The sequence below is a fragment of the Microcebus murinus genome, chromosome 3 (assembly GCF_040939455.1).
Source record: "Microcebus murinus isolate Inina chromosome 3, M.murinus_Inina_mat1.0, whole genome shotgun sequence".
Taxonomy (NCBI): Eukaryota; Metazoa; Chordata; class Mammalia; order Primates; family Cheirogaleidae; genus Microcebus; species Microcebus murinus.
Window position 1 is genome coordinate 52,293,839 of NC_134106.1, and position 12,174 is coordinate 52,306,012.

The following is a 12,174-nucleotide window of genomic DNA, read 5'->3' on the forward strand; positions in this document are numbered from 1 at the left end:
GGTACTAGTTCTTCTTTGTAAGTATGGTAAAATTCAGGTGTGAAGCCATCTGGACCGGGACTTTTCTTTTTAGGGAGATTTTTAATTGCTGTTTCTATTTCAGCTGTTGAGATTGGTCTGTTCAGGGAATCTATTTCTTCCTGGTTGAGCCTAGGGAGGCTGTGTGTTTCTAGAAATTTGTCCATTTCCTCCACATTTTCCAGTTTGTGTGCATAAAGATTTTTGTAGTATTCATAAATTGTATCTTGTATCTCTTTGGGATCAGTTGTGATATCTCCTTTTTTATTCCTGATGGAGCTTATTAGAGATTTCTCTTTTCTGCTTTTCGTTAGCTTAGCCAACGGCGTGTCAATCTTGTTTATTTTTTCAAAGAACCAACTTTTTGTTTTATTAATCTCCTGAATAGCTTTCCTGTTTTGAATTTCGTTTAGTTCTGATTTGATCTTGTTGATTTCACTTCTTCTGCTGGGTTTGGGGTTGGTCTGTTCTTCTTTTTCCAGCTCTTTGAGTCGTTTCATTAGATTGTCTATTTGTGATCTTCTTGCCTTTTGGTTATAGGCATTTATGGAGATAAACTTTCCTCTCAGAACTGCTTTAGCTGTGTCCCAGAGGAGTTGATAACTTGTCTCTCCATTGTCGTTTTCTTCATAGAAGTTTTTTATTTCCGTCTTGATTTCTTCGTTTACGAAGTAATCATTTAGTAGGAGGTTGTTTAATTTCCACGTTTTTGTGTAGAAATGTGAGTTTCTGTTAGGGTTGATTTCTAGTTTTATTCCACTGTGATCTGAGAAGGTACATGGTATGATTTCTATTTTTTTAAATTTCTTGAGATTTTCTTTGTGTCCTAGGATATGGTCAATCTTAGAGAATGTCCCGTGAGCTGATGAGAAGAACGTATATTCAGTGGATTTTGGGTAGAATGTTCTGTAGATGTCTGTCAGACCCAATTGTTCTAGAGTTTTGTTTAAGTCCATTATTTCTTTATTAATTTTCTGTTTGGAGGATCTGTCTCGTGCCGTCAGTGGGGTGTTGAAATCCCCGGCGATTATGGAGTTGCTATTAATCCATTTGCTTAGCTCCAGTAAGGTTTGCTTTATGAATCTGGGTGCACCTAAGTTGGGTGCATATATATTTAAAATTGTTATCTCTTCTTGTTGGACTGTGCCCTTCACCATTATATAATGACCCTCTTTGTCTTTTACTACTTTTGTTGGTTTAAAAACTAAATCGTCTGAAATTAGAACTGCCACACCAGCCTTCTTTTGGCTTCTGTTTGCTTGGAATATTGATCTCCACCCTTTTATTTTTAGTCTATGTGCATCCTTGCAGGTTAAATGTGTTTCCTGAAGACAGCATATACTTGGCCTGTATTTTCTTATCCATTCAGCCAGCCTATGTCTCTTGAGTGGAGAGTTTAAGCCATTCACATTTATTGAGAGAACTGATAGGTAAGGTAGATTACTGATCATTCTGTTGGGTTGGATGTTGTTGCTATGATTTGTGTCTTGAGCCATTGTAATATCTGGCCTTTAATATCTTTGGGTTTTGGTTGTTTTTATATCCGTGGATTATTATTATGATGTTCCGTGCATAACGCTGTTTTAAGTACTTCTTGTAGGGCTGGTCTTGTCTTGGTGAATTCTCTGAGCCTTTGCTTGTCTGCGAATGTTTTTATTTCTCCTTCATATATGAAGCTTAGTTTTGCAGGGAATAATATTCTAGGCTGGGCATTGTTTTGTTTCAAAAGAGTGAGAATGGGGCCCCAGTCTCTCCTTGCTTGTAAAGTCTCATTAGAGAAGTCTGATGTTATTCGAATTGGCTTTCCCTTGTATGTCACTTGCTTCTTTTGTCTTACAGCTCTTAGAAGGGCCTCTTTAGTTGATACTTTGGTCAGTCTGATGACTGCATGACGTGACGTCTTCCTGTTTGCATTGAATCTCCCAGGGGTCCTCTGGGCTTCTTGAACTTGTATATCGAGATTTTGAGCAAGACCTGGGAAATTTTCCTCTATTATATCTTCAAAAAGCTTGTCCAGCCCTTGAGTGCTGTCTTCCTCCCCTTCGGCTAAACCTATGACCCTCACGTTAGGTTTTTTCACATAATCCCACAGCTCTTGTAGACTTTGATCTTTTCTCTTGTTTCTCTGCTGTATTTCTGTGACTGATTTATTTAATTGGAAGGTGTTATCTTCAAGCTCTGAGATTCTTTCTTCTGCTTGATCCACCCTGTTCTTGAGACTTTCCACAGTATTTTGTAGTTCTCTGATTTGATTCTTCATCTCCAGGACTTCGGTTAAAGTTTTCTTCACTGTGTCAATCTCTTTGTTGAACCTTTGTTCCATTTCTTGGAGGTTTTTTGTGTTTTCTTGGTGTTGGTTATTGAGTTGTTGTTGCAGCTGGGTGAGTGTTCTTATGATCCACATACGAAATTCCTTTTCTGTCATATTGGTTGCCTGATTTTGGTCGGTGTCCGTTTCTAGGGGGCTGGTGCTCCTCCTTGGGGGTGTGTTTTCCGTTTGGTTCTTCATATTTCCTGAGTTCTTTCGCTGATTTCTTCCCATGTCGATCAGTTGTTGTTTCTTTCCTTAGGTTATTGTTTGGGTATTCACACACCTTGTTTAGTTTCTGAGGCGTTAGGTGGTGCCTGTGGGTGAAATTGGACCACTCCCTGTATATTGAGTCAGTGGGTGCCGTGGAAAGGCTGTGCAAGATGCTGTCCCTGTCAGTAGGTGGCGTTTGCTTGGAGGAACAGGCTATGGTGTTGATTTTGAGTCCTGTTATCAGCTCTCGTTCTGGGCGGAGCTGGGTTGGGTAAGCCTGCCCTCAGGCCGTTAGCAGGGGTCAAAGTTCTGTTCTCTGCTGTCAGGGCGGGGCTGGGATGGTCTCGCTCAGCCAGAAAGTCTGGGTGTGGGGGTGGGGCTGTCTGAGACCCACAGTCTGCAGCAGGCCTCGCTTCTTTCCACCCTCCCCAACTCCGCAGCTACTCCTGAGCCTCTGCCAGCAGGCCAGACCACAAGCCACCAGGCCTCCCCGGACTGTGATGCCGGCGGGGAGGTTCCCTGCACAGGAACGCCACCTGGGTTGGGCGCACGGCCTCCTCCTGGGACGCCGTTCTGCCTGATCCGCCCCTGGAGGCACACAGACCTCTAGGAAGCCGATCCGCCCCTGGAGGCACACAGACCTCAGTAGGCTATTCACGTATAATCCTTCTGTGGCCCGGGCAATGCTAGCCCTCGGTGCAGGGGATCTGGTCTGCAGGTCCGACCTCTGGGTCCCAGAGTTCAAACTGTATTCCCACCAGGGAGAGGGTTTCCGGTCCTAATTCACCCACAGGGAGCCCAAGCTGGGTCTATGTCTCTCAGCCTCTGAGTCGGCACCGTTTTCCTGGGAACAAGGTGCCAGCAGCACCTGGGAGGGCGGGCGGGGTCCCAAACGGAAAGGTCCCGTTCCCTGGAGGTGCCTCCGGCTGGTGGCTGTATTGTCTCTCTGGGCAGCCGCGGGTAGGGTCGGCGGAGGGGGGGAGGAGGCAATATGGCGCCTGCCGCGCGGCTCTCCGTGCACACGGAGGTGCCCGGAGGAAGTTGGGAACCTGGTGCCACGTCTGTTACAGGCTCACCGTTGGCAGGCGGCGGCAGTCTCTGGGCTGATGTCCGCAGGTCTCTCCACCCGCTGGGGAGCCCACCAGCAGTCCCGAATGCAGGGGAGGGGAAATAGCAAATCCACCTACCCTTGCCGCTGGTCTCCGGGCTGCTCCGGTGGTCTCAGCCTCCAGTTCTCCTCCGCAGCCTCCTCCCGTGGAGTCTCCCGGGGTCTCAGGTACCCCTCCTTCCGGCCCTTGTCCGCTGTATGCTCGTCTTCTTGCTTCTTTTCTCTGGTTTCTGCTAGAATCGGTCTTTTCTGCAGAGACCCTCTGTCTGGCGGTGTTATTCGTCCGCCATCTTGCTCCGCCCCCCCTCATTTGTTCTTTATACAAACTTTCAACATACCCCTTCATTTTTAGTTCCACCTTCTAATGTACCCGATGCTTCCAATACTTGTGCCTTTTTGGAGTTCTACAGCAGTGGGGTTCACATGTTTAGACATATAAAAAAATATATGCAATATATTAAGTTAAAATATTATGTATTAAAAATATTTAGACCATAGGTAAAGTATATGTATGTCAAGTATGTAATCTTTTAAGCAAATATTTATAAGTACATATATCTATAGTAAAAAGATAAACATCAGGCCGGGCGCTGTGGCTCACGCCTGTAATCCTAGCTCTTGGGAGGCCGAGGCGGGCGGATTGCTCAAGGTCAGGAGTTCAAAACCAGCCTGAGCAAGAGCGAGACCCCGTCTCTACTATAAATAGAAAGAAATTAATTGGCCAACTGATATATATATAAAAAAAAAAAATTAGCCGGGCATAGTGGTGCATGCCTGTAGTCCCAGCTACTCGGGAGGCTGAGGCAGAAGGATCACTGGAGCCCAGGAGTTTGAGGTTGCTGTGAGCTAGGCTGACGCCACGGCACTCACTCTAGCCTGGACAACAAAGCGAGACTCTGTCTCAAAAAAAAAAAAAAAAAAAAAAAGATAAACATCAAATGGTAAATAGTGAGTAATACTGAATGATTGAATTAGATGATTTATGCTCATTTGGGCTTTTCTGTGTTTTCCAAATTTTCTGCCTTAAGCATGTCTGTTATTTTTGTAATTTTAAGAAAAAAACTCTAAATACCTTTTTTTTAAAGTAGGAAAATATAAAGTTAGACTAAACTGCCACATATTAGCTAAGTTTCGCTGACCCCAAAAGCCTTCTAGACAATGTTATTCATTTGTTTAGCATAACAGTGAAATTAGCCCAACTCTGCAGCAAATAGTATTTTCAGTATATATCAAAAGAGGTCATCAAATAAACATCTATAGAGCAATCTTTTCAGGCTATTTTTCTAGACCTTGCTTTGTAATTATCTGGACAATTTTTCTTTGGTGATACAATTCCCCATGAGTAGGAATGTCTTCCTTTCCCTTTTTGTTTGCCTAATTAAGTCCAGCATCTTCTATGAAATCTTAACCAACTACTTTAATCAGCAACAATCCCTAAACTTTAAATGTGTTTAGATACAGAACCAACAAATATAACACGTAAACTCAAATTATTCTTTAATCCTATACATTAGTTTTGTTTCCCAAATACATCTGAAATTATTTGAAAGTAAGGATTCAATCTAATATTTGCAACAGTTCCTAACATAAAAACCGGTTTATTGTTGAGCCTCCATAAGTGCCTGTTGATAGACAGTTTAATAATAACAATATGGAGACTTCTAAGTAGTTAAATATTAAAACATAAAATATGACTTAAGCCTTTTTTCAGGTCCTCTGACTTTTAACCCCTTAATTTTTAGGGCAATGAACTTCTCTATAGATATTCATTACCCTTATTGCTCTGTTTCTTTTATTGGCTTAATTTGTCTCTTCTGTCTTCTAAATGAGAAGATCCTTGGCTCTTAGTTCTTCTTCCAAGATATTCACCTCCCCTCATGACCCCACCCATTTGGATGGTTTTAATATCTCTTTAGCTGTCTGCTCCCAAATTTTCAACTCCAACCTTCCACTCAAGTTCCATACCTGTTCCATATTTCCAATAATATAATCATTTGATTATCTTTAGTTGCTTCATATGTAAAAGGGCCAAAACAAAATTTTTTACCTATCATTCTAAATTTCTCTTCTGGCTTTCAAAACTCTCTGCATCTTAGTCTCACTGCACTTATCATTTGAAATGATTTTGCTGCCTCTGGTTCTCATGTTTTATCCTGTCAGGTTAATCCTTCCACAATCCAATTTTAATATGTATGGTACTTCTCTGATGTAAAAGTGTTACAGGACAATGTATCAATACTTCAATGTAACATTCAAAGTCCCTGACAAGGAAAGTTCCAAGATGCTTTTCAAACTTACTACTTTGCTCTTCAACATGAATCATTTTTTTCCACATGGGCCTACCTCCTGACTACCTTATAAACACCCCATTTAATTCTCAATTAATCTAATTCCCTTTTTCTGAAATGTCCTTCCTTTCAGTATAACCAAATTTTACATGTCCTTTTAGGTCTAAGTTATAAATTCTCCACAAAATTTTTCTTATTTTAAATTACACTGATGTCTATGTTTTCTCTAAACTTCTATCCTTTTACTCAGTGTAATACAACTTAGCACTCATTAGTGCCCTAGTGATTTCATGTGTCTATTTTCCTTGACTAGGTTATGCTGGGGACTCAGCCCATGACTTACACTTCCTTAGTGACTCTTACAGTTCTTCATCACAGTAAATACCGCGTGATGGGTTTTGTACAAATAGTATGCTATTATTAATACTTGTAACTTAAAACCATGGTTCATCTATTATTATTTTATGAGGAAATCAAATCGATTTTCACACAGTTTAATGAAAAGAAAGATCAGGTTCTACAATTAAGGAAGTTGTGATCAAATAAGTTCCATAAGGTCATAATTTACCTGTGATAGGCTTGAAAAATAATTTTTACTCTTGCACGGCCTGTCAAATAATTCATTACAGGAATTAGAAAAGGAAACTAACTTTCCTTGACAATTTAAGATTGTGCCTGAAAATGTAGAATTGTTATGGACAGAAACCAGGGTACCGCTAACTATATTACACCCTTTTATAGTTAAATTTACATATACAATTCAAATAATTTAATATAAAATCAACACATGTGAAGTTACATTTATGCTTAATGATAATATTATTTTAAACTAATTATGTAATAATCTGCAAACATGAATGTGACTTAAAGCACAATACTTTATGGAATTCAAAAATACCACCAGAGTGATACATTTAATAGTGTTTTAATGCTGAAACTATTATTCCTTAAGGACAGTTGTATAATGATTTAAAAAATTCAAAGCAGGAAACTATTATATACTTTCTTTTAGTGAAATAATTTTAGGAGACAAAAAAAATTAAAATGAGAAATATATTTAATAGTTAGTAAAACTAAAACTCTACATCTCATACCTTTAATACATCTCAAACTAATAATAGGCATAATCTGAAATTTTTACCCTGAAAAAAAACATATATATATGTATATATATGTAAGTCTTGATTTGTAAACTGTTCTGAATTTATGAGGGGCATTATTTTTTAAATGGTACTAGTTACAGGTCATTGGACTGACGATATTAACTAAGCTTTGGTAATGATGACATCCTATAAATCCTCATTAGGCACAGGGAAAGGTCCAAGCTCAAATTGCACCCTCTGAAATCCTTTATGTTGTCATAGTTGCCTCACTCATTTCTAAACAGTTGGACTTTTTCAAGAAATAGAACCCCTAAAGAGACAACTGAAATAAATTTGTAAATTCTAAACTTACCATTTCTTGGGGGTAAAACATTTACATTAGTAGGGGAGTAGCCAAATTCAAAAACTGACAGTCCAAATGTATTAGCACCAAGATGTTGAGAAACATTTTTCACTCCTTTTCTAAGAGTTATAGAACATTATGTTGTGATCACTTATTGCCATTTTAGAGCTAAAATATGAGGAAATCACTAATAAAATATTAAAGCATGTGCTATATTGGAACCACCATCCTGGACATGTGCACAGAAGCAGGACTTTTGGGAAGCCTGTTGAGGAGGTTTACTTATTTTATAACTAAGTAAAATTTAACAAAAAGGTTAAGGAGATCCTTTCCTTAAGCTAAAAATGTATCTTGAGTATCAAAATTTTAATTTATTGTGATACTACAGATCTTTTGGAGTAGAACAAAGACACATTTTTAGAAGACCTAGCTAACAGTCCTATCCAGAAATTGGAGAAATGGATGGATAATGTCAGGAGGTCTCTAAAGCCCTAAAGGTGTGGGGACTGAAGTCGACCTGTGGGCAGGGTGGAGGTGAAGTTTTCTTGTTAAAATATATCATATCAAGAATGGGCTGGGAGTAAAAGGTCTACTTGAGAAATATCTTAGTCATCATAGAAATAAAGTACAAAATATGACAGAACATAAGAGATGAGTCGTATTGAAAATGTTAAAAGCAGGCTCACTGGTACACCTGCCTAATTAACCAGTATTGTCAGATAGCTGTAAATTACAAAAATAATTTTAAATATATTCTATCATGAAAATTCCTTTTCTGAGTTTAATTAATTCAACAGTGATGCACATCCTTCTCCAAATGTCCCCCACCTCTCTCTCTCTCTCACACACACACACACACACACACACACACACACACACACACACAAACTTACTATCACATCAAAATGCAATAAAGCTATCTAAAAAGCATTGTCTATTGGGATGCTCCACTGCATATTTTAAGATGCCCGACATGTTCCAACTTACCCTGTGTACTGGGTAAGGGTGGAGGCCATGAGACACGCCTCTTAATATAGGTGGCAGGCTTGCCCTCCAGTCAAATAATTTTGAGCCTGTTTTTAAGGTGAGTAATGGCATTAAAAACTACAAGTTTGAGTTGTACTAAGTTTGAAACTTTCTGGAGCATATTTTATATTCAAGTTTTAATGTATGATTAAAACTTACTATTATGCAAACAAGCTACAATTTTTTAAATCCCATCCTTTTGATAGTATCCTAATGCAAATTTAAGAAATATTATGGTTCTAAAAATATTAATTCAGCCTTGTAAACAGTCTCTGAAAGGTAAAAACTTATGCCAGTTGAGGAGGTAAATAAACAGTACCTCCATAAGTTTAGGTAGACTAGTTTAGGAAAAAACACGGGAAAACTAGAATCCTCTGAAATGGGAGTCTGTATTCAAATGATAGATTAAAATTTTATAATTACCACAAATTTGATGTTGTAAATTTATGAATAGAACCATGTGCCTAAACTGCAAACAAGAATCATTAAACATGAAATAAATCACAATGTAAGTAAGAATTTAAATGGATACAGGATATTTGATTGCACAAATCAGTTATAATTACTAGTTCTAATGTAACTTCAATACCATGGATGACTAATAATTATCCTTTTTAGCACAAACATATAAAATTTTTCTCAAAAAAGGTATTTTTTAAGCCTATCAGCAAAGCTAAGGCATTTGTGTCCTGGTTATGTGCTGACTCTGGGCCCATTCAAATATTTAGATCACTTCATGGAGGTCCTAATAGTGCTGTGCAATAGAAATTTCTGAGATGGAAATGTTCTATATCTGCATTGTCTAATATGATAACATGTGGCTACTGAGCACTTAAAATGTAGATAGTGCAACTGAGGAACTGAATTTTTAATTTTATTTAATTATTCAAATAGCCACATATGACTAGTGGTTACCATAGTAAACAGCAGCACAGCTTAGAGGGTTCAAAAAGTAGTAAGACCAATGTCTTATTATATTAGGTCTAACTCTAGTCTGCTTGTTGATCTCCTTAAGCATGGTATTTAAAAACACAAGAGTGGTACACCAAAAAACCTTTTGTCCTGTGATTTCATCTTCATTCAAAAATATGATTAAATCTCTGCCAGTAAACATCTAATACAACATTCAGACAAATCCAAAAAAAAATACAATATGAAAAGATTTTTATTAGTGTTTATGTTAGTACAACTATACTGATTAATATTGCTTAATGAGCCTGGTAGCCTGTGTCAAACTGTCTGATTTTAGCTCTAGAATAACTAGAATTCAAACTATGAAATATCCCTTCCTAAAAAGTTTCTGTCCACTACCTATCATAAACACAAGAATACCAATTACCATGTAGTTTTCAGCTCCATTGGTTACAAACACTGCAAAAGCTTCTCAAATCATTTTACCTGACAGACATATTTGTTCTTCCATTTGCTCAGCACACACTGACTGTTTTGCATCAGCTCCTGAAGTACAACAGAAAAAGAGAGAGTGCAGTTGGCTACACATATTGTCATTATCAGTTAAAGTGCTTCTGATTTGCAAGCAAAAAAAGATCAACATGCCACACAAAGATGCAACTGTTTTGGAACTCCTCACTGGACAAAAGCAAAGCTATCATCACCATGAGAGTTGATCCTTTATGAAAATTAAAGCTGTTGAAAGATGTTTTAAAACAGATTTGTTTGTTGCCATTTTTGAAACTTTTTAAAAGATACCTCCAACTCTTTGAGTGAGTCTCGGAGTTTTTCTGGGCGTCTGTTTTTAAGCGTCCAAGGATAATCTCGTGCTGGCAAATAAAACATGTACTGCAGTTAGTTAAACAAGATTTAAAAAAGGAAACTCTACTTAGCAGTGTGCCTTAGGAAGATTAAAATAAAACACCTCCATAATTGAGAGGAAGTGGGCTTCATTTCTATCATCAAATGACAGCCTTTTGAAAGGCTTTGTCATAGGAACAGGATTTTTACCGCAAAACAATCTCCCTAATCATAATTTTACGATGACAACCAACAAGGCTTAGAGAATTCCTGGGAAAGGGTGCTAGGCCTGTGAATCTAAGTACTTAATGGTAAATGACCCACTCTTTGCCACTGAAGTAACTTTTTCATGTAAATAATTAAATATTCAATCCGAAAGAAATTTCAAATTCTGCAAATGACATACTCAGACCTAAAAATTCTTGTGAGTAAATGTAGTAAGGAAAGAAATGAAATACAAAAATGATACACAGAAAATGAACTTAAAACTAAGCATTTTTAAAAACTAAGGAAAAAATCTGAGGGAAATCCAAATTTTAATAAATTAGGCACTAATAGTACTGTTTTTAATTTAAAACAATCCTTTCTAAAATCTACACAATTCAATAATGATAAGCCTTTGTTTTAAATAAAGTTAATTGAAAGGCAAAATTATTTAGTAGAGTCACAATGTTAGGCTAAAACAAACTAAAAACAGTTCTGTTTAAAAGAATTAATAAAATGTTAAGCTCATATCCATTTTATCATAAAAATAAATTCATCTTTGGATTCTCCTAATTAATAATTCTAAACATGAGCTGTATTTATGTTTGTGTATATGTGTGTACATATACATATAATATATATAATATATAAATACTTAACTTTGAGAGTAGAATCATGATATGTCTTCTTTCAGCAAATTAACTTGATTCTATAAATATAATTTTGATGTGTAGAGCATATGTGCAAATTTTAAAATCTGTGTTGCAGCTACTAATACAGTATTTTTAAAAATTAAATGTCAGTTCAACCATTTAAAACAAGAGAACAAGTGAGATTTTCAGTTCCAGCTATCCTCCAAAAAAATCTTAAATTATATTTAATTTTAAGTCATTAAAACCATATCACATTGTAGCCATATTATATATGTAACAATATTTGAGAACAGAAAAGACTAAATAAAATGCTAAGACTGATATTACAAATCTTATTTTCTTAAAATGAGTAAACCACATTAATAATTTAGGCAAAGTATGAGTAATTAAATGTTACCATCAGAATTTATTTTGATGGTAACATTAATTTTAAATATATTTAATTTATTTTAACCTGGTAGATTTATTTTAAATATATTAATATAAATATAGTTCATTAAGAAAGTTTGTTTCCATAAGCATATATCTTATCAAAGTTGGATAGAGTAAAGATTTCAATAGTCTAAATTAGAAAGGCCCAACAAATATAATTCCCATATGTTTATGTACTTGAACAATGGGAACTTGTAATTATAAGAAATTTTCAGTTTTATAATAATTCCAAAATTATATAAAGTAAGCTTACACTCAGCCAGCTTCTGCTTTTCTTCTAAGTTACCATGCTCTGTTGCTGGAATTGTGGCAAAGGAGAGATGAAAAGAAGAAAAAAACAAGAATTTATTTTTATTGTAATACCTTATATTTTTAATATGTATATATGATGTATTATTATATATATTGTGATTCATAAATTATGCTAAACTTTAAAAAGGACAGTTGAAAAATGCCATAATTTAGATGTTTGCATTTCATAGAGATATTTCTTAAATTTGCAGTGAAAAGGCACAACAGGTGGGCCAATATCCTGAGCTTCCAATCTCATCAGATAGGGAAGGGAACTGCAACCGAGCCCAGAACAGAAGCTGCTTCAGTCTGTCATCAGAACCATGAAGTCAGCCTATTAACCACCAAGCTAAGCACATAGGGTACTCACACAAGCCCACTTCAACGGAGACCGAAACAGGAAGTAACTCTAGCTAGAAAGACCTTCTGGCCCAT

The 12,174-nt window shown here is 36.8% G+C and overlaps 1 protein-coding gene across 3 annotated transcripts in view; it reads right to left on the reverse strand.

The window, feature by feature from the left end:
- Positions 1-12,174, reverse strand: part of WDPCP (WD repeat containing planar cell polarity effector) — a 327,586-nt gene that overhangs the window by 231,859 nt on the left and 83,553 nt on the right. For all 3 annotated transcript variants that reach the window (XM_012764900.3, XM_012764898.3, XM_012764905.3), the window contains exons 4-6: positions 11,702-11,746; positions 10,118-10,188; positions 9,806-9,865 (exon numbers count right to left, since the gene is read on the reverse strand). In XM_012764900.3, coding sequence (XP_012620354.2) covers positions 9,806-9,865; positions 10,118-10,188; positions 11,702-11,746 — 176 coding nt within the window. The remainder of the gene's footprint in view (positions 1-9,805; positions 9,866-10,117; positions 10,189-11,701; positions 11,747-12,174) is intronic.